Consider the following 26329-nt stretch of genomic DNA (forward strand, 5'->3'; position numbering starts at 1 on the left):
TCCTCCTCAGGCCATAGACAGTCATCTTCTAGGGCTTCCTCGCCACACCTGACTGCTCTCTCTCCTTCCTCTCCTACCCGCTTCTCTTCCTCTCAGGCTCCCCCTGCCCTGGCTCCTCTACACCATCATCCACAGATTCACGCCGGTGACTGTCAGCAGCAACGGCCTCTTCTGCGCCATCGTCCTCCTCTTCATCATGCTGCTCTTTGTCATCCTTTCCATCGCCCTCTGCAAGTGGCGGATGAACAAAATACTGGGCTTCATCATGTTTGGCCTCTACTTCGTGTTCCTCGTGGTCAGCGTCCTCCTGGAAAACAAAGTGCTCGAGTGCCCTGTCTCCATCTAGTGGAAAAGCCATATCTTCAACCAACAGTATGGATGGTCCCTCCTGGATCTGGGCTCCGGGCTTCTTGCAGAAGCCTTGAGAAGAGGCAGCCTGTGCGCAGCCCTGGGTGGCGAGTGTCCCTCCTTGGAGGGCAGAGGAAGGATGGATTCTCATGGGGCCATTCGCTTCACGGGCACCTCACCCTTGCCTGCGGAAATGACTCCATGGAAGAGACAAAGAGAACCGTCTCTCCATCACCACTGACAGGTACTCCTCGCTGGTCGGAGGTACATTCATTGTGATGACGCGAAAGAGGACAGAGGCTATACATACACATGAATATAAATATTATAAATATATACACATGAGCGTACAAATCCTGCCTGTTTCTGTACTATACCTCCCCTCCTACACCTATAGATTAATACATAATTGTACACAGAAAGAGAAATTATATATATATATAAACATATATATATATTTAAGTGCAAATGCATCTTTTCAGGGATAGCTCTAGCGTAATTATAGTTCCTATATGAAGAGGGGCATCAACCTTCAACCTTCAGTTTGTGTGCTTTGCCTCTCGAGTGCAAAAGGTGAATTAACAGAATCAGTAGGCCGAGCGCTCTTTGCTGTGATCTGCAGCCTGCTTTGGACATACTGCGTTGAGTGAAATAGTTTGCAGAGAGGAAAGCTCAGAAGAGGGAGTCTGTTGGAGCCCTGTTAGAACCTCTAAAATACTGTCACAAGCCAAACAGAACCCATCCCCACTGGGATGCTCTGACTGAGACCCATGGAATTCCTTAAGACAGAGGGGAAACTCAGACCGGGTGGCAACCAAAGGAACTGACGAAGGTTAGGTTGTTTAGTTTTGCTTTTTTTTTCTCGTATTGCCCCAGCATGCAAGTAGATGATGTGAATGAAAAACCAAATTAGTGCTTTTCTAGGACAGCAAACTTGTATAAACTGAGCCTGTCTTGTTCCAGTGCATGGCCCATCATCATCGATAGAACAAGGGCGATCTTAGCCGTGGTTGTCGTCGGACATGCTTTAATGCCAAGGGCTCACACACAGTCCAAAGTCCTGCCACGAGAGCTGAGATGTGTGCCGAGAGACACCGTCCAGCAGAGGTGCTCAGTGGGAGTGACCACTGATAGGGACATAAGGGCATAGCTCCGCAGAGCACTTCTCAGTGTGGCCACAAAGGGCTGCCACATCTAAGAATCATTCCCAGTAGATCTAAACTACCAGACTGACCGTGCTTGATTGAGGCAGTTCAGGTTTGTCTGATCCGCTTGGTGTCCGCCCCCCCCCCCCGACCCTAGAACAGTTTCCAAGTCCTGTGTCATGAATTTGGTGTGAACCCATGCAACGCCCCTCCTTCCGTCGTGAGCCCATCTAGAACTCTAGTGTTCCGAGCCTGCGGTCCATAGTTTCTTTACACTTCTTTGAAGCGGTCACTCTGATATTATGATTTACTGATTTTGCTCAGCTTCACATGGGATCACCTCATTCACTGAGTCCTCCCACACTCTGTCCAACACCTTGTGTGATTTCTCCAGTTTATTGCAGTAGAAAATGAAACCGCTTGACAGCCGCAGGACAAACTGAACTGAAAACAAAACAGGCAGTTTTTCATTTTCCGAAACCATGCTTTCTCCTTAAAATCCATTGAAACGGTAAATAGAAGGTGGCCACCTCCATGTAAATCGGCACATACCATATGAGGAGAGTGTCACCATGCATTCGGTTCTGATCTGTCACTACGCCTTGTCTGACTATGTTCTGAACACCGCTTAATATAGGGAGGTGGGGCGAAGAACTCAGACTGAATAAAAAGGTCAGGTGACCCAATACCCCAGATCAAGTTCAGCCTTCCATCCACAGAGTTTCCATTCATTTACAGAACACAGCAGCAACGGGAAGAGCCAAGCCCAAGACCACTTTACACTTAAAGCACACGGCACTCCAAAGCAGAGGCCCCCTGAGAACACAAGAAATCAAAAGGTCTGCCAACTAAGAAACTGGCTTTCAAGTCTCTCCAACAATGCAAAGTTGGGTTTTTGATTTGGTTTGATTTTTTTTTTTTCTCTCTCTCTCTGTGTAACAGCCTTGGCTGTGCTGGAACTCACTCTGTAGACCAGGCTGGCTGCAAACTCACAGAGATCTGCCTCTCTCTGCCTCCTGAGTACTGGCAGTTTTCAATGGTGAGAGAGAAATCCACATCCCATTCATCAAGGGTGGGGCTTTGTTTGAAGCAAGCATTTTTGCTGCTACCTTAGAAAGACAGATGCAAAAGTGAGTTTTGAGTTTTAAAAGCTCAGATTGTTGTCCTGGCTGCACGATGATGGTTGGATAAATTCTGATTTCGGGTTGGTTTATCATTTAAAATGGATGATTTTTTTTTAAACCAACTACAAAATAAGAAAGGTCACAGAATGTCTGGTCCCACAATTACCGTTCCCACACTCGCTCCCCTTACCTCCTCAACAAGAAGCCAGGAAGCACTCCGGTGCCTAAGGGCTGGGAATTCTGCTCCACAGGGAGTGCTATGGTCTTCAATGAAAAGTTACTTTGAGAAGACAACATTCCCCAAACCAGTCCCCACCTCCATAGTGCTCCCCCTCACTGAACGGTGCTCGGGCACCTTCTACTGCTGGCTCTTGCTGCCTTCATTGAGGAATGTGTGGTATGTGGCCTTATGTTGACCTGGAAGCGTTCATATTATTGTAAAACTGCTTTCTACATGCTGGTTTCAGCTCATCTCTAACTTCTTTCTCGCATGTCAGTGTGTGCTGTGCACCAGATCTTGCAGACATACGGTATCAATTACATCATCATCCTTTGGGCCCAATCAATTCTAAGGCAAAGGGCCAGATTTGACAGCCAGGGGAAAAGGAAGTGAACATTTATGAACTGAAGTTTTTTTTGTTGTTGTTATTGTTCTCTGCACATACACAAACATTCGCATACCACTTGAACATGCCAATCCCCAGAATATAGGAAATGGTCAGCTGTGTCCCTGATGCTTACAGAGAGGCAAAAATAATGCCACAAGAGGCATGGGGGAAAGTTTTAGATGACTGTCTCTTTTTTTCTCTGGAACAGGGTATGAAATAACACCAAAAGTTCAAACCAAAATTTATCATTCATCCTAAAATAAAGGAATTGTACCCAAATGTGCCCATTTACTCACAGAAAACCAAGCCAGTCTTGCTTGCTGTCACGTCTCCTATAGCCCTAGGCAACCCTAAAAGAGGAGAGAATCTTGGTCCAGACTAAGAATTCTAAAATAGAAACCCCTAGATATGCGTTAAACAATGCCCATGACGTATCTACTTGCCCTCCAGACCCAGCGAGTTCCTGCTGGAATGAAGCATGAGATTAAATGGTGTGATTTCACTTCCCAAGACCTAAACATGCCAGGCAGTGTCAGCAAAGCAGAATGTGTGTCCAGAGACTCAGGGATAGGGTTGTGTATCAGCTCGGCAGATGATGCAGCAAGTCTGATGTCTCCCTTTAGAGTGCTATGAAAAGAGACAAGGACTATTTCATATTCAAGGAAAACGCTTTGCCAGGCCTCTGACAGGCGTCACCTGACAGCGGCCATTAGTGCTTATTTTCTAGGGAAGACATGAGTCAGGCGGTCTAGAGGCCTTTCAGCAAAACACCCCTGCCTCGATGATTAGATTTTTGGTAACATTAGCGTACATCTGCTCCTGGTTAGAGAGAAATGGCCAACACCACTACTTCCCGCATCTTGTAGAATCCTCTCTGATCTATAGCGAAGGAAGATGCAGCCTATGAAAGAAGGTTGTCCTCACCCAGACCACCTTAAGAGAAAGTTGATCACAGAACGACAACAGTTAGAGCTACTAGCTAGACAGGGGACAGTGGACTTTGAAGCATTCTATTGAAAGAGTTGCATTGAAGAATTTGGTAGGGTCCCATGCTTATTTGAAAGTAAGCATTTCAGAGAATTTCAGTGGGCTTTCTCACAAACACACACACACACATTCTATGTTTCCTTGCACCCAGAAAGATTGAACTTCAACAAGTAACATGTTACAGACAGCAGGCCTGTTCCATAAAAAGTACACTATAAAGCTGATATCCACTCGTACATATTCACCTGGCCTGTTAATTTTTAAAGTTATCATCCTCAGTTCCCATGCCTCCCTCACAACATTTTCTTCAATTAGCAGGCAAGGCCTTCCCACTAAGAGAGAGTTGGGAGAAAACTGCAAAATTCAAAAGGGGGAAAGGAGAAAATAATTTACAAATAATAGAATTCCTAAGAAAGCCATTCAAACCTACCTGTGATGTTTAAAGTAGCTACAAATAGCCGACCTTTTAAAATAAGTACTAGAGCCTATATATGTCCTAGGTTGATTTGAAAATATCATGTTAAGACAGCTTCAGTAAAGAAGGTTCCTGTGCCTTGCCCCCGTGTCTGTCTGAGTTTAGTTTCCTGCCTCTGGATCTTTGTGGTCCTTTTTAATCTCGCAGCCTCATATTTTTTTGAAATATATAGCTAACAAGAAAAGCAATAAAGGAAATACAGCCAGCTCAGATCCAATACACATTATTGCACCTTTGAAATATTTCTTTCATGTCACTGGGCGCTTGGGGTCTACATAGGCTGTGATGCCTCAGCAACAGGAGGACATGGACTTCTGTGGGATCACAGATGTGTGCGTGTTGTTTACATCTGGAAGTGGCTAGCTTTCCATGTAGACCTCCAGACAGCATGCATCCACACGCCTTTCTCACACATGGACAATCAGCCTCACTCCAAACTACCTAAATGTCACCAAAGTCTTTAATCTTGCCAATGGGTTTTCTTAAGAAATAGTGTGGGGGGGGGGCGACACAAAAGAAAAACAGATGCACAACCTCGCCTGTTTTGGAGTGACCAAACTGGTCCTGAAAGTTTAGGCAGATGGGCTCATTAGTGTACGGTGAGGGATTGAATAGAGAAGCATGTGGCCTAAACCAAAGCACTTTTCCTAAAACACTGATGGGCTGAACCGGAAAATTAATAAATACCTAAGGATGGAAAAGTGCCTTGGGCATGTGTGGGCTCCCACCAAGGGCTGATTTCAGTAGGGGAATCTGTCTGCTGGTCACTATAGTACAAAGGACCACCAATATTAAATCATGGGTTATCAGCAAAGAGATCCCACTATACCCAAGGTCCGTGTTTAACTCTGACAGAAATGTCCCCACCCAGCTTCGCCCAAAGACCCTCCGGCTGATGGCATCATCCTTTTTTTTTCCTTCATGGCAGAAGACAACTGCGTTTGAACACCTTTTGAACTTTATCCATGACGTAGTTGGAGGTTGCTACTGTGGGACTCTGTATTTATTTTCATCAGAAGTGTCCTTGAATCCTTATTTGTTTGCTTAGGTGATTTCTTCTTCCTCTCCCTCCTTTCTCTGCTCTTCCTTCTCTTCCTGCTGCTGGCACTGTTCCTCCTCAATGTAAATATTCAAAAATTCCAAACCTTTACCCCCCAGCAGCACTCCCTGGAAGGGACCATTCTGGTTGCTTTTGAATGGTAGGCAGAATCCATAACCACGGAGGAGGAACAATAGTACAAACGCCTTCCAAAGAAGGGCCAATAGAATTGAATATGGTACCCATGGGAACTGGCTTTGCTAGTGTCGAGATGACCACTGGGCACATCATTATCAAGGAGTGCTGGTGAGGTCAAGATCACAGCTCTTTTTGCATCTGGCATCTTCATTCCTTAGCCACAAAGGAAACAGGAAGGAAGCCACGTTAGACCATTCCAAGACTCTGGGTTTGTGCTTGCCTGCACTGATTACCGAGAGGAAGTAACGTTTTCCTTTCAAATGGGAAGTCAGAGAAAGGGTTGGAGCTCCTCTTATTAAGAGTCCCACCATGTGTTTATTTCCCACACAGTAGGCTGATAAAAACAGTAAGGACACTTCCTGACCTGGGAAACTGCTCAGCAAAAGATGGGAATTTCCTCTTGGGTTGCAATTTCTTCATAATGGATATGTAATTAGTGAAGGCCTTGGATGTTGACAGGTCTGTAAAACACTCAGCTAGCCAAAAGAAAGTACTAATTCTCTTAAGTCATGTTACACGCACACAAACAAGAGAAAAGTGAAATAAGTCTGAATCCCAGAATAAAGTCACTTCCAGAATGAAACTGCACGTGTGAATTAAGGCAGAGAATTCCTTGCCAGTTAATTCAATGCATCTCCAACTCTTATCATCAGGATAAATCTGAAGGACAATGGATGCCTTTTGGGTTTTTTAATTTTTTTAATATTGCACTTTATAGTATTTCATAAGAGACGATTGTCTTAATTAAAGCCATAAAATACCAATAAAGCATATATTCAGGGCTTCTGAATATAGTCAATAAACAGTCCACGAGCCATCCTGTGTGTTGTTCTGTTTCTTACTACTTACACCTACTCTTCTGGATAGTTCTAATCTACTAATACATTTTTAGGTATGTATGTTAAGCAAACTGTTTGAAAATCAAAGAAATTGTTTATTTCACAAAAAAAAAAGCGTTCTTCATTTTCAAAGTAGCTTATTGCATGGCTTCTTTAAGTAGCCAGTCACATTGCCACGCTGAAAATACTTCCTTGTTATTTTCCTGCAATCCGTCTGCTATGCAAAGCAAGATTCCTCCGCATGGGAATTGAAATGGATAATTAGCAAAGATGCCTGGGAAAATCAGGAAGTGTTTGTGTTTCTATACGAATAAGTGATGGATCTAAAAAGTTCCCTTGTAAAAATGGCAAACAGATATACAACCTTTTGGCATCGTAAACCTAAATTGGCATATGTCCCCAGGAGAACAAGCAAAAGCAACAGACTTCATAGCGCAGTGGGCAGTTTATTTCCTATTTCTATTAAAATACGCTTTCTGACTGGGATGGTAAGTTTGTTTGCACACATATAAGCACAGATGTTCCCACAACTAAAACCTTTAATATTTCACTTTGTAATGCAATTGAAGTAAATGCTAATACAATGATTAAAAGGCACAAAAGAGCCTAGAACAATCCACCACAACAGGGTATCTAAATCACATAAGCCCAAGTATTAAATTGAACAACCCCATCAATCTTAGGCTTTAACAGACAATTTGCCCTAAAGAAAGGATGTCTGGAGGCAGAGCCAGTGATGTTCCTCTATCTCAGGCTCTTTGGGGCCTGAAGGTTCTCGAAGAGTCCGACTGTCCATCAAGAACAGAGTGAGTTTCTCTTGCACTCTGCACAGACTCTGTTGTGGTACCTGGACCTATTCATCGTGGTACCTGGGCCTAGCCTTGTTTTCTCAAGTCTCCACAAGCAACAGCTTTCATCTTCACAATGCAGACACAGAGAGGTACATGAAAAATATAAGTTGCAAACCAGACATGATGATACACCAGCAATCCCAGAACTGAGGAGGTAGAGGCAGGAGGATTGGAAACTCCTGGCCAGCTTTGGCTACGTGAGAGTCTGTCTCAAAAATAGCAAGGACGTAAGAGTAACAAACACTACCCTCCTGGTTCAATGAAGCCACTACTAGTGTTAAAAAATATATATATATATAAGTTATGCAATTATTATTTGCATATTTTAAAAACAGAAAATACCATTAATACTGATTCTAACATAGATATATGCACTACAAGGTTTAACCTGTCTTTTAAATGGGTTATCTTAAAAATATCAAAATGTACTCAAAATCTTGTTTTGAGATACACAATCAATTACTGCCAACCATACTTTTTCTCCTGCACTACAGCAGAATCTATAATCCAGATTTAGTCATGCTATCCCATCCCATAAGTATATACAATAAGTATGCCAATCAAATAAACAAAAGCAACTTTTTAGAATTTTTAATGAATATATTTTGGAAGGATCAAAACATATCACAATGCCATTTTTGTGAGGGATCTTTTTAGGGGAGGTCAGGGTCTCACACCGCCTTTGTTTGCCTGGATTCTAAAGAAACATCTCAGCCCCTATCTTCACCCCTCAAGAGTCCCCTCGATGCACTTTAAAGTCATTTTTGTCATTTTGTGTGTTTGTTGTGAGCCGTGGCTGGCTAGGTGTACAGCGACCCCGCGTCATTTACTCTGTGACTCTGTCTGTACATAACTGGAATTCGGGTTGCACCTGTACATAGGCTGTCTGGAGCGGTGTGCTTCAGTTCCATGCTCTCGCTCTGATAAGGGGCATTCCTCCATGGTCCACTGTCTGCATCCTTGTGCTTCTACTACTGATAACCAACCTACTGAGTACACTTTATGTAACTAAGTCTCCCCAGTGTGAAAATAATGACAATAAAACAATTGACTCCAAAAATAAAGTGTGGGGTTTTGTTTCTGGGGGTGGCGTTGATCCTTACCTGCATCAGGTCATGACAATCAGCATCGCAAGAAATAAACACTCGTGGTGGGAGTTCCGTTGTAGGGACTCAGAGCCGGCATGAGGCATGCAGAGTTACCGCTGGCTTTTTTTCACTTCTTCAATGTTTGCTGGTCTCCTCTGAGCTTTTGCGTATCCATGATCGTTTTGTTCACTAAGAAATCTACTCTTCGAAAATTAGGTTTTATGAGATAACCCAGACCCAGAAAGACAATTATCACATGTACTCACTCATAAGTGGTTTTCAAACATAAAGCAAAGAAGACCAACCTACAAACCACAGTCCCAGAGAACCTAGACAACAATGAGGACCCTAAGAGAAACATACATAGATCTAATCTACATGGGAAGGAGAAAAAGACAAGATCTCCTGAGTAAAGTGGGAGCATGGGGACCTTGGGAGAGGGTAGAAGTTGGGGGGGGGGGAGAGGCAGGGAAAGGAGCAGAGAAAAATGTAGAGCTCAATAAAAACCAATAAAATTTTAAAAAAGAAAATTAGGTTTTAATTAAATATGTTGAAAGGGAAAATTCCAAAGATCACAGATACCTGTCTGTTGACAGAGGCTGCTCATTCGTTTCCCAGCTGCCTAGACCCAACATATTCACACAGAAAGTATTAATTAAAATCCTATTAGCTTATGCATACTTCTAGCTAGCTCTTACACCTTAAATTAACCCATCTCTATTAATCTGTACATCACTGTGAGATTCCTAAACCACAATGTGATGCTCGTGTGTGTGTGTGTGTGTGTGTGTGTGTGTGAGAGAGAGAGAGAGAGAGAGAGAGAGAGACAGAGAGAGAGAGAGAGAGAGAGAGAGAGAGATAGGACTATAGTCAACTAATCTTATTACTTCATTGGATTTTAATATTCTTCTCCTGCCTTTTTGTACTGGCAACAGTTCCAAACTTGCTTTCAACAACTTTGAGTCTCCATTGTACCACAGTCCTACAGATTACATCAGCAGGTTGGCAAGGGACCTTAAACCCATGTTTATATAGAATCATACAAAAGTAGCACTCTGCCAAACATAGTTATATAACAGATTACATCACTGTATACTTGGGGTTGCCTGGACATTCTGGGTTAGCCATTCTGTGCTGATTCGGAGTCCTCTTCCCCCATGTCCAATGTCAGCAATGTTTTATCTGACTTATGCAAGATATAAATATCAATGCCGTGTTGTTTCAACATAAACCAAGCCTTGTAGCCTTCTGTTCCTAACACCTCCATCACATAATTTTCAACATTGACACCATTGACGCTTGAGGTTAGTAAATGGCTTGGTAAGTACTGTACATTATGGGATGTTTTACCCTATAGGTACCAGTTTCATAAAAAATATTTGGGCATTGCCAAATTTCTCTGAAAAATAGCAGCAAGGTAGGACCCAGTTGAGAACCACATCTATTCCATTTGACATAACTCAGTTCACTACCTCAAGATATCTGCACTTCGCAAATGCTTGCCTTGCAGTCCCTGGTATAGTCTTGTCAAGTCTTGTGCAACTGAGAACCAGCTCCCGTGCACATATACAACTCCACACCTTGCCAAAATTAGAAGAATTAAATACTCAAGCAGGAAACTGGGTTTAGTGGTTCAAACCTATAAGCCCAGTGGTTAAGAGGCTAAGGCAGAAGGATTGCCATGAGTTCAAAGCCAGCCTGGGCTAGATACTGAAATCAGACAAGCCTGGGCCACAGAGAAAAACATGTCTCAAAAGAACAACAAAAATCAAACATGAAAACCTGTCATGCATTATTTCCTCAAATGACCTCTGTGTGAACAGACAACTGCTGAAACTCAAGCTGTGAGATGACTCCTTCCTTGTCTCATTCCAAATGGCCAATCTTGGACAATCTTGCTTGGGAACTTTGTTGAATATCTGGGTTTCTCCCTGGACAGGGCCTTCATCCTCTGAAGGAATTTCTACTGGCTAAAATAGAGACAACACATCCCCAGAGGCATATTCGGAGGTGAGATCTTTCATGTCCTGCTGGATTCCTCACTGGAGCAAGCTTGAAGATCTGTTTTCTCAACACAGCTAACAAACATATCCACACTTAAGGAAAGCTCGATTTCTACATCTCTCATCTCCTTGCCCCTCAAAGCGAATCCCACTTCTCCGAAATGAGGCCTTTTGATTCTGTGTCCAACCCAGTGATGTTTAGATGCTCTGGATTTTGAGTCTGGTGACATTGTCTATCTTTGTTTAAGAGGAATAACACTTACACTACTTTCATCAGTGTTGACGTCTGGGTAATAGTCATGAAACTGATTGACTCTTTCATTAGTTCTTTGTAGAATATAGTTAGACTACTTCTCACTGTCTTTGTTTCTATTTTATTGATATTTTTATGACAAATTTTTAAGTAAGTTTTTTTCACTGATTTTAAAGTAAATTTTAAAATAGGAACACAAAAAATAAAATAGAAACCCAATATAATGCCTAATCTTGGGGTTTGTATTTACTTCAACATTTTTTATCACCTAGAATTTAGCTATTTGAAACCTGGATTTATTTATTTATTTATTTATTTATTTATTTATTTATTTTCAAGACAGGGTTTCTCCATAGCTTTTTGGTTCTGGTCCTGGAACTAGCTCTTCTAGACCAGGCTGGCCTCGAACTCACAAAGATCTGCCTGCCTTTCCCGAGTGCTGGGATTAAAGGCGTGCGCCACCACCGCCCGCTTGAAACCTGGATTTCTACAAAGCCCAATTTGTTTGATACTGTCCTACATGTCTAAATTTCAGTGCCCCATCAAAACTAAAATTGACCTATAGCTCTATATTTCGTTACAGTTATTTTAACAACCTCTGTACTCCACAAAATTGGAAAATCTAAAAAAAAAAAGTAGAAAATTTTCTCAATAGATACCACTTACCAAAGTTAAATCAAGATTAGGTAATAAAATAGACCTAAGGAAATATAAGTAGTCATTAAAAGTCATCTAACCAAAAATAGGCCAGGGACAGATGGTTTTAGTGCAGAATTCTACCAGACTTTCAAAGAGCTAATACCAATATTCCTCAAATTATTCCACAAAATAAAAACAGAAAGAGCATTGCTAGATTGTCACCCTGATACCCAAACCACACAAAGATTAGACCAAAAAAGAGAATTACAGAACCAATTTTCCTTATGAACATTGATGCACTAATACTCAATAAAATACTCACAAACCAAATACAAGAACACATCAAAAAGACCATCCACCATGATCAAGTAGACTTTATCCCAGAGATGCAAGGATGGTTCAACATATGAAAATCTGTCAATGTAATCCACATATAAACAAACTAAAAGAAAAAAAATACACATGATAATCACATTAGATGATGAAAAGGCTTTGACAAAATCCAACACACCTTCATGATAAAAGTCGTGGAGAAATCAGGGACATATCTAAACATGATAAAGGTAATTTGCAGCAAGCCTATAACCAACATCAAATTAAATGGAGCAAAACTCAAAGCAATTCCACAAAAATCAGGAACAAGATACAACTGTCCATTCTCTCTATATCTATTTAATAAGGTACTTGAAGTTCTAGAAAGATCAATAAGGAGATTAAGGGGAACACAAATTGGAAAGGAAGAAGTCAAAATATTGTTATTTAAAGATGATATGACAGAATACATAATTAACCTCAAAAATTCTACCAGGGAATTCCTACAGCTGATAAACACCTCAGTAAAGTGGCGGATACAAGTTTAATGCAAAAAAAAAAATCAGTAGCCTTCAGCTATGCACAAATGACAAACAGGCTGAGAAAGAAACCAGGAAATCAACACCCTTCACCACTGTCACAAATAATATTAAATATCTTGGGGTAACTCTAACCAAGCAAGTGAAACTTCTGTATAACAATAACTTCAAATCTTTGAAGAAGGTATCAGAAAATGGAAAGATCTCCCATGCTCATGGATCAGTAGGATAACATAGGAAAAATGGCCATCTTACCAAAGACAATCTACAGATTCAGCCCAATCCCTATGGGAGTTCCAGCAAGATTCTTTACAGATTTTGAAAGAACACTACTCAACTTCATGTGTAAAAACAAAAAACCCAGGATAGCTAAAACAATTCTATATAATAAAAGAACTTCCAGGAGCTAGAGAGATGACTCAGAGGTTAAAAACCACTGGCTATTATTTCAGGGGTCCTGACTTCAATTCCCAGCAACCACATGGGAGTTCACAACCATATGTGATAAGATCTGCAGGCATACAGGCAGGCAGAACACTATATACATATTAAATAAATAAATCTTTTAAAAAAAGAACTTTCAGAGGTATCATCCTGATTTCTAGCTCTACTACAAAGCTACAGTAATAAAAAAAATATATGGCACTGGCATAAAAAGATGGATTGCTCTATGAAATTGAATCAATGACCCAGACATAAATCTTATGTACACCTGATTTTTGATAAAGAAGCCAGATTCACACAACAGAAAAGAGAAAACGCCTTTAACAAATGGTGTTGGTCTAACTGGATGTCTGCTTTTAGAAGAATACAAATGAATCCATATCTACCACCCTGCACAATACTGAAGTCCCAATGGACCAAAGACCTCAACATAAAACCAGATACACTAAACTTGATAGAAGAGAAACTGGGGAACAGCCTGGAATGCATTGGCACAGGAGATGACTTACTGAACAGAACACCAATAACACAGACACTAAGATCAACAATTAATAAATGGAACTTTGCTCACCTGCTGCCATGTAGCTGAGGCAGGTGAAAGACACCACGGGCCAGCCTGGGTGGGTTCTCACAATCCGGGTTGACTTACGGCATTCACAGGCCCTGGGATGCCATGTGGGCAGGTGCCATTATGATGAGCAAATATACGGTGGAGAAATGGGAGAGAGAGAAGCAGAAGGGCTCGTGTGCTGGGTAAGAGGAGGAACAGAAGAAGTGAAGGTGGTGAGGAGTAGGCTCATATGGGTGGCCTGCTGGCCCAGGTTGCTGCCAAGGGCCATGTCTGAGCCCATGGTCCTACTACAGATGGGGTTCGTATTGTCATTCATGACCTATATTGCCACCAAAGGCCTCAAGGATGCCCAGGGTCTGGGCCACCACCTGTGGTCATTTTGGTGTCTGAGGGCCAAGTCACGCCCAGAGCCGTGCTGGCCTAAGGGGTCTGTGATGGAGGAGGGTCATCTTTCTATCTGTTGCTTTCATTGGTTAATTAATAAAGAAACTGCTTGGCCTTTGATAGGACAGAAAATTAGGTGGGTGGAGTAGACAGAACAGAATGCTGGGAGAAAGAAAGCCAAGTCAGGCAGTCGCCATGATTCTCCCACTCCAGACAGACGCAGGTTAAGATCTTCCCTGGTAAGCCAACTCGTGGTGCTACATAGAATATTAGAAATGGGTTAGATCAATATGTAAGAGCTAGCCAATAAGAGACTGGAACTAATGGGCCAGGCAGTGTTTAAAAGAATACAGTTTCTGTGTAATTATTCCGGGTAAAGCTAACCGGGTGGCGGAATGCAGCCCCACTGCTCCACCAACAGGTCTATCCTGTCAGCAGGGAACATGATGACATTCAGGCCTGAGCTGCTGCCAAGGCCATGTCTAGATTCATGGTCTTACACATTCAGAGTCTTTGCTGATCTCAATGGCTTCAGTAACCACTAAAGGCAATGTGGATGCTTGGTATCTGGTTATCCACCTGACTCCATGCTGGTGTTGGAGTGAAGAAGGACGCTTAAAAGAAATTCCACACTAGCTCAGAATTGAGTATAATAGAGGGTTATTTATTTAGGGGTAGGCTCACAGATTACAGTCCTCTGCTGGAACGGGGAACAGCAACTGAATCCCACAGCTGGAAAAGAGGCCAGATGTGTTCTTTACGTGGGCATAAATAGTATAAGAGGCCACGCCCAAGTGGGCTTGTAACTTAAAGGCTATGGCAGTAGGAATTCCTACAGCACCTCCCCTTTTGGTTAAATAAGTAAGTTCTAAGCCTAATACAAAGTTATATACAGTAAGAACAAATATCAGGTATAAAAATTAGAATTACAACCAGTATAAACAATATCAAGCAAGAAACATGTGATAAATGTTTCAATAATTATTCTATCCTAAGGAGTCTAAGTCTTGTATTATAAATAACTTGGCCAAGTCAGGAGAGGAAAGTAACTACAACTATCCAGTATTCAACCGCAATGAAGACCTGAGAAGGGAAATAATATTACTTGAGTAAGCAGGAAGTGCAATCAAGCAACTTCCGAAATGTGCAACAAATGACAAAGACAACTGGCTAGCTACATAGGCAATCACCCAATGCCTCATTTGCAATGTTGGAGCAACCCACTTTGGCTAGGGCATAGAGTAACTGACAAACCATTTTTACAGGCAGGAAAATTTTCAAAACCATCTTACCCTCTCTTGACAAGATTTGACAGTCTTTTTCTTGTGTCCTGCTTGCCCTGTCCAGACATTGTGCATTTTGTCAGTGGTCGATGTATGGGCAGTTCTTTGCCCAAAGGCCAGTTATGCCAAGAAGAAAACAAGCTCCAAGTGGAGTGTCTTCAGTGCTCAACCTTCTGTCGGGAATAGATTGATGCTGCCAGGAGCAATCGTGTCTCGCTTCAACAGAACCCTAAGTTATTTAAATGCCATATTCTACAGCTCTTTGCAGTGGTTGAAGATTACCTATCTATGCAGAATGATCTCAAAATGTAAACAATGTATAAATATCTTGATCAAAGGTATAAATGTATACTGCAATATGATAAATATATCCTAAAATTGTATCAATATACAAAATGTCTTAAGCAGAGGTAGAAGCATGCATGCATACAATATGACAAAATAACTTTGCCCAGATATACAAATATTATAGACAAAAATAGAAACATATTCAATATAATTTCAGTTTGTATCAATATACAAGAATCTATACCAATGTAAAATTGCATATAAATATAGCTCACAACTATTCATTCTATTATTCACTATTATTATTAGTGTAAGTAAGCTCACACTAATCTATTATCCCATCCAATTTCCTCTCTTTTTTTTCCAAAGAGATCCCTGATCCTACATAATTCTCCCCAACTCCCAACCCTATACCAATTATAATCATCCCCTAAACGATGTCCCTAACCCTGAGGACAAACTTTGTTGGCAGAGGGGACATCGTCTTCTAAAATTATTTCCAGCTATCATGGGGGCAATGTTCTTTCTATGGGATCCTGTGAAAGTGAAATGATGCCACCAGGGCCATGCTGATCTGAGAGGCCTATGCTGCCACCCAGGACCATGGTGACATTCAGGCATGGGTTTTGGTATAGGACCATGTCTGGGTCTATGGCCTATTGCAGCCATGGTCTGTATTGATGTTCGTGGTTCCTGATACAATCGAAGGCCATGCTGAGGCCAAGGGTCTGGGCTACAACTTGGGCCATGTTGGTGTCCAAGGGCCATGTTGCCATGCTGATCTGAGAGGCCTGTGCTGCCACCTGGGGCCATGGTGGCATCCCAGCCCAGACTGCTGCCAAGAACCATGGCTTGGAACATGGTCCTACCACAGCTAGGGTCTGTGTTGATGTCTATGGCCCAGGTTACCACCAAAAAAGCCACATGGATGCCCAGGGTCTAGACCACAGCCTATGGCCATGCTGGTATCTGAGAACTATTCCACCATAGGGGGTCATGCCTATCTGAATGGCCTGTGCTACCACCAGGGCCATGGTTGTTGTAGGAGGCCTCATGTTTGTTACCAGCTGCTCAGCCCCAAAATAACCACATAGAAATTGTATTAATTAAATCACTGCTTGACCCACTAGCTCTAGCTTTTTATTGGCTAGCTCTTATATATTAATTTTACCCATTTCTATTAATCTGTGTATTGCCATGAGGTTGTGGCTTACCAGGTAAAATTCCAGCATCTGTCTCTGGTGGGGATACATGACTTCCCTCTGACCCTGCCTTCTTTCTCCCAGCATTCAATTTCGTTTTCCTATCTCTACTCTATATTATCAGGCCAAGCCAGTTTCTTTATTAATTAGCCAATCATATTCACAGCATACAGAGGGGAATCCCACATCACATGGTGTCATCCAAGCCAGGGATGCTGCCTAGGGCCATGTCTGGGTCCATGGCCCCAGCCACAGTCAGGGTCTGCATTGATTTCATGGTTCTTGTTACCAACAAAAGCCATGAAGAAGCCCAGAATTTGGCCAGTCACCTGAGACTACATTGGTATCTGATGGCCATACTTATGCTAGGGCCTTACTGATCTGGGTGACCTGCTTTGTCCAGCAACTGATACAGAGACTCATCGTCAAATATTAGGCAGAGCTCAGGGAAGAGGCAGAAGAGAAGGAGGAAGAATCACAGGAGTCAGAGGAGTCAAAGGCACCACAAGAAAACACCCCACATAATCAACTAACCAGTGCTTAATAGGGACTCACAGAGACTGGAGTGATAAGCAGGCAACTTGTATGGGTCTTACCTAGGTCCTCTGCATATATGTTAAGGTCATGTAACTTGGAGTTCTTATGGGATACCTAACAGTGGGAGGGGGGCTGTCTCTGACTTTTTGTCTGTTTTTTTTTTATTAATTAATTTAATTATTAAAGATTTCTGCCTCTTCCCCGCCACCACCTCCCATTCCCTCCCCCTCCCCCAATCAAGTCTTCCTTCCTCCTCAGCCCAAAGAGCAAGCAGGTTTCTCTGCCCTGTGGGAGGTCCAAGGACCACCCACCTCCATCCAGGTCTATTAAGGTGAGCATCCAAACTACCTGGGCTCCCACAAAGCCATTGCATGCAATAGGATCAAGAACCCATTGCCATTGTTCTTCAGTTCTCAGTAGTCCTCATTGTCCATTATGTTCAGCGAGACCGGTTTTGTCCCATGCTTTTTCAGTCCCCGGCCAGCTGGCCTTGGTGAGTTCCCGATAGATCATCCCCATTGCCTCAGTGTGTGGGTGCACCCCTCGCCCTCCTGAGTTCCTTGCTCGTGCTCACTCTCCTTCTGCTCCTCCTTTGGATCGTGAGACTTCAGTCCAGTGCTCCAATGTTGGTCTCTGTCTCTGTCTTCTTTCATCGCCTGATGAAGGTTAATATTCAGGGGGATGCTTATATGTTTTTCTTTGGGTTCACCTTCTTATTTAGCTTCTCTAGAGTCACGAATTATAGTCTCAATGTCCTTTATTTATGGCTAGAAACCAAATATGAGTGAGTACATCCCATGTTCCTCTTTTTGGGTCTGGCTTACCTCACTCAGGATTTCCTCCTACTGGGTTGCCTTGCCAGCCTTAATATGAGGGGGTTTGCCTAGTCTTATTGCAACTTGATATGCCATGTTTGTTTGATAGCCCTGGAAGGCCTGCCTTTTTTTCTGAAGGGAAATAGAGGAGGAGTGGATCTGGGGGAGGGGTGGAAGGAGGAAAAAGTATGGTTTGAATATTTAATACGTGAGAGAAGAACAAAGAAGGAAGGGAGGGAGGAGTGGAGGGAGGGACAAAAGGAGGGAGGGAGGGAGGGAGGGAGGGACAAAAGGAGGGAGGGAGGGAGGGAGGGAGGAAAGAGGTAAGAACTGTGAAAAGAACCCTGTTCATTTAAAAACTTAAAGTTCAAGTCTTTGGTTAGGTCATAGCCAGACAGGGACTTAAAATACTCTAATTAGTAAGAACTGTGAATTGCACAGAAAATGTTAAAGGCTTTTGATAAAATTTTAATAATAGAATTTCAACAATTACCACAAAAAAAAAATAAAGAAAAACCTATTAGCTATGCCCTGGCATTTCACAAAACTTTTAGCATGGCCGGGCGGTGGTGGCGCACGCCTTTAATCCCAGCACTCGGGAGGCAGAGGTAGGCGGATCTCTGTGAGTTCGAGGCCAGCCTGGTCTACAAGAGCTAGTACCAGGATAGGCTCCAAAGCTACAGAGAAACCCTGTCTCGAAAAACTAAAAAAAAAAAAAAAAAAAAAAAAACTTTTAGCATGCACACTAACACCTCTGTCTGCCTCCCACAACAATGACCCATGTCCTTGCGGCTGACGCAGGTCAGGGAAACTTGTGAACATTCAGCTGTCTTCCTATAGGCTCACCCAAACATGCTATCTATTGCAATTGTAGCTAGGTGGGACTTTGAGGGAATAGAAAAATTGCTGCTTACCACCAGGAAAATGGCATTCATTCCCCTTGACCTGCCGTGGTCCTGAGGAGAGCCTAGAGGTGGAGGGAGGACCTGTCTGTGTCAAGTATCCTCAAATTCTTCCTCCATCTGGAGGCCATTGCTAAAACTTTATTCTGGAGCCTTGTCTCTCCAGTTCAACAAATCCCAACCAAGAGGCGTGCTGGAAGCCTATTCAGCTATCCCTATAAAACCTAGCTCTGCCCATTTCCCCAACCCAGAAGAGATCTGCAGATTGCCTCTGTTCAGGAAGAAGGTCAGAACAAGTGTTGGTTATTAAGAAAAAGGTTAATCTTGTCAGCTAAGGGTTCTTGTTACCATAGGAATTATAGCTGGCTGTAGGAAGCCGGTGTCTTGATGTTTCTCCAGATGATAGCACAGAGTCCTATGTTAAATGATTTCAGCAACAAATGTGCTGTCCAGTCAGGAAGGTCTTAGGCCAGGAGTGCAGAAGATAATCCCCCACCCAGTTCCCCAAGGCTGCACAGTCGACTGAACCAAACGGATATCAAATACAGGCCTTGGACTAGAGTGAGCAGCCAGGCAGCCTGAGCCTGTAATCCCAGCTCTGCCGCTTACATCTCTGTACCATGCTTCCCTTGTGTAGAACCTCTGGTCAAATCAGCTGGTGTTTGTTAAAAAGTCTCCTAGAACGCTGCGTGGAGTGTGTAAGCCATATACACTACCTAGAAATAATTGTTATAAACAGGAAACCCTGTACTGTTGGCTCTCACAGGAGAGGCCGACTTCATCTGGGGGTCCAGGAAATGTTCCAGAGAAGGGATGGCTTCTGGGGTACCACTGGAAGAATGAGAGGTCTGAGAAAATGAAGCCTTTATTCCTAGAACTAGATGGAAGGTACTACTCACGGGAACACACCTCAGTGTGGCGAGGAGGGGAGACCACTGGGAAAGAGAAAAAGAGGCCAAAAAGGTGGGCACGGCCACAGCAGAGAGGGAAACCGTCTGGACTCTCTTCTGCCACCAAAAGTTCTTCACCAGCAGCTGATACCGTGAAAAAGAAATCGTTTGCTTCAAAATAACTTAGGGGTGCAAGCATTGGCCTGAGCATTGCTGAGGAGGGTGTTGTATGCTCACTTCACTGTGGTACACTCCTCTCCATTATATACGAATATCTTAAAAGGGGTAGCCCAGAGAAAACCATCAATCTTTCTTTTTCCTTTTTAATCTATGTATGTATGAGGGGAGCGCATGTGTGTGGGTGCCTACAGGGACCCGAACAAGCATCAGATACCCTGAGCTAGAGTGACAGCCGCCTAACATGATAAAAAAAAACTAACCTCTGGAATTCTGCACGAGCAGCAAGCTCTCTGAAGCCCTGAGCCTTCATCTCTCTGACCCTCGTCATGCTTCTTCATACCTGAGTTTGGAAGAAGAGGATTTTGACAGGAAAGGAAGAAGGAGGAGGCACCTGGGGATAGTAGCCAGGGATGCCAACCACAGAGAGAGACATCCCTGATAGCAGCCAGCCACCTCCCACCCTGCCCATTTCTGCTCTCCTGTCTGATACTGGTGACTGACTGGGTTTCATAAGCACCGATCTGTACTCTAAGGTACTTTTCCGTCACCCAGGATTTGATGATAATTTTGAGGAGACGTTGCTAACGGATTTAACCCCTCCAAGAAGGTGCAAATGACCATTTGACTTCCTAGCGCCTACTTGGCATCATGAATGATGAAGGGTTTGCTGGGGTTTTAAGAGCTCTGTGTGGGGTCTTGGATCTAGTGCATGTCGCATATTCTTGAGGAATGATTCACCCCAGGACCCCAGTCATAAGCAAGAGTAGAGTTGTAGAGTCACCCACAGGAAGGTCCCAAATAAATCAGACCCTGGACCACTGAGTGTAACTTCCCTGGGTTTCAGAGAGAAGCCCAGAGTCAAGAGTCAAGAGGCACTGATCGACAGTTCAAGACTAAGAACTGGAATGTAAATGCACACCATATAAGAGCCAGTGTCCCAGGACAGAACACTCAGTCTAGACCAAGAAAAACCTCTTCTGCAGAGCCATGACTTCTGCAAGCATACAGTCATGCCAGCTGAGCCAAAAGATTTGGGGAGGAGGGAGGAGGCGGGAGAGATGAGCAGAAAGGGTGTTTCATTCTAAGCAACATCAAACCAAAAGATTGAGACTGTTTGGACAATTGAATCAGACTCCCCTCTGCCATCTTCCCAGCCCGGAAGGATGGATGTCGAACTGGCCAAACAAACCATCTCCCCGCTCCGAACTTCTGACAGCTTTTTCTCTCTTGTACTTTACCTGCCTCTGACTGTTGCCATGGGGGTAGGGCGAATATAATCGCTCCATCAGCTGCTTTGAAGTCTGTCATAGTTTAGCAAGAACTAATTTAATGACAAGAGACTGACTCAGATCCCTTCTGGGAAGAGGCATTTAGGGACAAGAACACCCGGAGGAGACGTGTGAGCGAAGTCTGAGCAGTGGGCAGCTGGCACGGGCCTCCCAGACAGCCACCTCCTGCAGGGGCAGAGCAGTGCCAGATGTAGGCTGTGTAGAGATAGCAGGCGACCTCTAACCAATGCCGCTGCTGTTTCCTGGGCCACCCTCCCGGCCATCAGTTGCTGGGAGTCACTTTGAAAATATATCTACTCTGTGTGACTGCCAAAAAGAGAGCAAGGTGAGAGGAGGGAACAGGGAGATAGCAGGCTGACTGCCCACCCACGCCGTTAAATTGCAAAGAAGTTCTTGGCGATGCTGCCCTCTACTGGCAAAATAGTATATTATGACGCTGGTCCCCAATGTCCGCAGCTTCTGGGAGAGGATGCGCCAACTGGCTTTCCTACCACAGGGCACAGAAACAGGATATCCAGACAGCCAGCTGTCGTCAGAATATTACCAGAGATGAAGCCGTGAAAGGTAAGTATGATTTCACGTGGGCTCTCAAGGGATCGCTAACAAAGAGGAGCGGGACCGTCCTGCCTCGGGGCAGGACATGTATGCACATTGGATAAGGAGACGTCTCAGAGGGTTTGCTGTCAAGACTGACGAATTGGATCCCTCAGGAGTCCACAGGGTGGAGAGAGAGAACTGACTCCTTCAGGTTGTCCTCTGACTTTTACATTCAAGCGGCGGCCACACAGTCCACGCACAGACCCCCATTTACATCATCATCATCATGTAAATACATATATGAAATGTTTTGAAGTTGTTAAGTGACTCTCACACAGCACCTGACATCTCACAGCCGGGCCAGTGATACTGAATGACCTGCCCAGAAATGAATCCTTGTACTCTAAGTGGCAAGCGGTCATAATGAAAAACACCCAAAAGGCCTTGCTTTTGTTGGGGACACCACCATGCTACATTTTCTCAAATAGTTCCACGTATGTCCACCATCCAACTACGCCTGTTTGAGGGTGATGTGTAACACATATGCATGAGCTGTGGACATGACCGACGTTCCCAAGGAAAGGTCTCCGCTGTGCAAGCCCCCACGAGGCGGACCCACTAACTGTGGACAGACTATTACAGAGGACCGAGTTATCACGGGCTGTTTTTAGACTCCTAGAGAGACATTTAATGCTCACCTCTGCTCCTGACCTAACACCCTGTGACCACTAGGTAAACCTTTTTAGAATATATAAACAAAGCTACAGTTTCCACTGATTCAAAAGCTAAGAAGGTCAGCAGATAAATGAGATTTCTCCAGTTTGCTGTAAACCTCCAACCTGATACTTGAAAAATATCTCAATGTCTAACTTTCTTTGTTCTGTTACTATAGAAAAAAAAATTTCCTGAAGTGGTTACCGCACTGGAATATGGTGTTTGGGGTAACATAAATCTGCATTCTTGTGCTATGGTCACTCATATTTAGCTCTAAAATAAACCCTCGCGTTCCCTTTGAGGTGAGAGCATTCTTATAGCGACTAGTAAGAGCCAACACATACAGAAAAGAAAATACCCCCTCAGTAACTCGGGGACCTTGCCCTCATCTAGCTAGGAATCATCCCCGGAAACCAAGCTGTTCTACGTAAGTAAATCCTGCCACAGCATCACAGGGACGATCGCACCTCATCCTCGCTGCTGGGAGGCAGGAAAGTGACTTCCTTACAGATTCAGGAGCTGAGGCCTCAGGGGAGTCAAGTGACATGCTTTGTCACTTAGCTATTTAGAAGGGAAATGAGAGTTGAACCAAGTTCCATAAGACTCAGAAGACCATGTTCTTATGAATCCCACCGAGTCACTGTCCGCAATATCTAAAAGAACCTGCCACACTGGTGGAAATAAGCCCTTAACTGTTGCTACTTGGCACACGGGGGTTCTTGGGCACCCAAAATGTTGCAGAGGATGCAGCTGCAGACTAAGCTTTTCTTTGTGCTTAATTTAAATTTAAACATCCACATGGGGTTAGGAGCTATCCTCCAACCCAGTGGAGGGTGACGTGGTTTCGTATGGAAAATACCACAAGAGCAGAACCTTACCATCCTCAAAGGAGAAGCCAAAGGACAAGAACCACCATTTCGTCGGATTGTTCACTGATCTCTTAACGGAGACGCTGACAGAATCCTTACAGCGTCTAAAGGAAGACGATATATCCACAGACTTAGTTACTCAGATTTAAAGAGCCCTGCCTTCGTAAGCATCAGCAGCCAGCAGAAGCCAAGGATGGTGGCTGGAAGGCGCCCCGTGTCACCTCCTAATGGACTGAACGAGAGTGGTCGAGGCAAATGGAACCGTTTCAACAGGTCATCACTTATCTCCTGATGGACTTAGAGACACTCTGTCTTATTTCTTCTAATAGCCGGTCTTCTAATGCTAAGAGAACAGGCTCAAATAGATCCGCCACTGACTTGACAGATAACAGTGAACTTAGCGGGGATAACAGCAGTCTAGCTTCACTATTTCTACAGATAAGGATGGAGGACAGCAGTGTATGTCATCTGGTCAGTGTAACTGACGCTTGTCTCTTGGTCGCTGGTGCCCACTTAATGGAAAAATCCAAGTGTGTGTGTGTGTGTGTGTGAGAGAGAGAGAGAGAGAGAGAGAGAGAGAGAGAAAGAGAGAGAGAGAGAGAGAGAGATCTCAGAACAAGGGAACGAGCTCCAATTAAAGGGACAATGGAACACAGTGCTCTCTTACGAGGAGGCAAGTCCTCCTTGTGCATTCTGCTTCATGTTTGCCATGGAACTGGCTATAATTTAGAGCCAGACATGTGAGCAGCAGGCCCAGGCCTCACCACAGGCCCAGAAATGACAAAGCAGAGCAGCTACAGACTCTGACAGAATCAGCAAATTCATCACGGCTAGATCGAGGAGCCGTACCAGTGTGTTCTGCAAAGCCAGCAGGGAGCTGGTAGCGAAGGTAATGACAGTGAGAGTGGGAAATGATGGCAAACCCCACCCACTGTTGCCAAAAAATGGGCGGGATCCTGAAAGTTGGGTATGGGAGCCTATGCTAAGCAGCATGAAAGATGGAAGAACAATGGAGAAAAGGGACAATTAAAACCAGTAAAGTGACACAGATGGGATGGAGAGATCGCTCAGTGGTTAGAGACACATACTCCTAATGCAAAGGACCTAAGTTCAGTTCCCAGTGCCCGTGTTGGGTGGCTCACCGCTGCCTGTAACACCAGCACCAGGGGAATGCAACTCTGGTCTCCAAGGATGACTACACATATGTATGCATACACGCACACACACACACAGACATACACACACACACATGCATGCACACACACACAGAGTGTGAAATGATAAAAGTAAAGTTTCAAGAGAAAAAAAGGAGGGCAGTTGGCATGGCGCACACCTTTAGTCCTAGCACTCAGGAGGCAGAGGCAAGCAGATCTCTGTGAGTTCAAGGCCAGCTTGGTCTACATAGCAAGATCCATGCCAGTCATACATAGTGAGGCCCTGCCCCAAATTAAAACAAACAGTAAAACAAGTGACAGAAAGCAAGAAAGGGTTTTCCCTCTGGAGAGCACACCACGAGCCTCCTCTGCATGGTGTCTTCGCATGCACTGAGCCTTCACACCGTGTTGGTTAGTTTCTGCTGAGGGCCCAGCACACACAGAAGACCCTTAGAAGGCTAATCTCTGCTGTGGGACCATATCACGTTAACCATTCAGCAGGTGTGAGTGAGGCCTGAGACTGAATTTCTAACAAGCTACCAGGGGATCTCAGTGGGTCGCACTGGCTGACCAGGCCTTTACTCTCTCCGTTAGGCATAAACTAATGCAATCGGTTGAGGGCTGACCCAGAGGCTTCAGATACTTAAGTTTGATTTCCATGAATAGCATTGCTTCATGCTATGGCCGCAAGCTGAACCCACGGCCATAGCTGGTGATCTTGGGTCATTGTCACACTCATACTCCCATGCATGCACACGCACACATGCATTTGCAAATGCACACACACACACGCGCGCACACACACACACGCGCGCGCGCGCGCACACGCACACTGCTATAGCTTGAATTCTAAATGCTCCCCTAGTTCCCAGTGCAGCAGTGTTCAGGGGTGGGGCTTTGGGATGGACCAGATCAAGAGGTCTCTGACTCACTGAGGGATTAGCTCACTGATGGTCTTATAATTTGATGGCATCTTGGGAAGGCAGTGGAAATGTCAGGAGGTGGTAGTCATGAGAAATAGGACACTGGGGACTTGGCTTGGAAGAACATATCTTCTATTCACCCCCCTTTCTCTCTCTCTCTCTCTCTCTCTCTCTCTCTCTCTCTCTCTCTCTCTCTCTCTCACACACACACACACACACACACACACACCATCCCTCTCCCCCATATCTTTCCCCTCTATGGCCACTATGGGTGAGCAGTTTGGTATCACCATGACCTTCCCCCTCACCACAGTCCAGGAACAACAGAACCAAATGTCCACACAGAGATCCCTCTGAGCCAAAACAAAATGTTTCCTCCTTTAAATTGACTTTTTCCCCTCAGGTACTTGGTCACAGTGGTGGAAAACTGACACACAAAAGCATGTGGAATGATGGGAAATACAGTGGAAGGGGGATTCCTGTGCTCCCTAGCAGCTGGCATGTCACATGTGGGTCCTGTGCTCCCCAGCAGCTGGCATGTCACACGTAGGTAGAGCGGCCCTGAGCCCCAGTGCTGTGCCTCTTGTGGTGATAAGCCACTGACAAAAAGTAACTTGAAAGAGGAAAGCGTTTATTTCAGCTTACAGGATACACGGCCACCATGGAGAAAATAGAGGATGGGCACTCAAGACAAGAAGGTGGAGGCAGGTACTTAAACAGAGACTGTGGAAGGCACATTGCTTCCTGGCTTGTTCCCAGGCTCACAACCACCTTTATAATACAATTCAGGACCACCTGCCCAGGCATGGCACCACACGCAATGACCTGGGCCCTCTAACACAGGACATTAGTCTAAAAAAATGCCACCATAGATTTGCCCGTGGGTCGATCTAATGAGG

At 44.2% G+C, this 26329-nt stretch overlaps 1 protein-coding gene across 4 annotated transcripts in view; it reads left to right on the forward strand.

Moving 5' to 3' along the window:
- Slc24a2 (solute carrier family 24 member 2) overlaps window positions 1-8663 on the forward strand; it is a 255169-nt gene extending 246506 nt beyond the window's left edge. For all 4 annotated transcript variants that reach the window (XM_057784053.1, XM_057784051.1, XM_057784052.1 and 1 more), the window contains one exon: window positions 97-8663. In XM_057784053.1, coding sequence (XP_057640036.1) covers window positions 97-346 — 250 coding nt within the window. In that variant the 3' untranslated portion in view covers window positions 347-8663. The remainder of the gene's footprint in view (window positions 1-96) is intronic.
- Window positions 8664-26329: the final 17666 nt, after the last annotated feature.

The sequence above is a fragment of the Chionomys nivalis genome, chromosome 11 (assembly GCF_950005125.1).
Source record: "Chionomys nivalis chromosome 11, mChiNiv1.1, whole genome shotgun sequence".
NCBI classification, from domain to species: Eukaryota; Metazoa; Chordata; class Mammalia; order Rodentia; family Cricetidae; genus Chionomys; species Chionomys nivalis.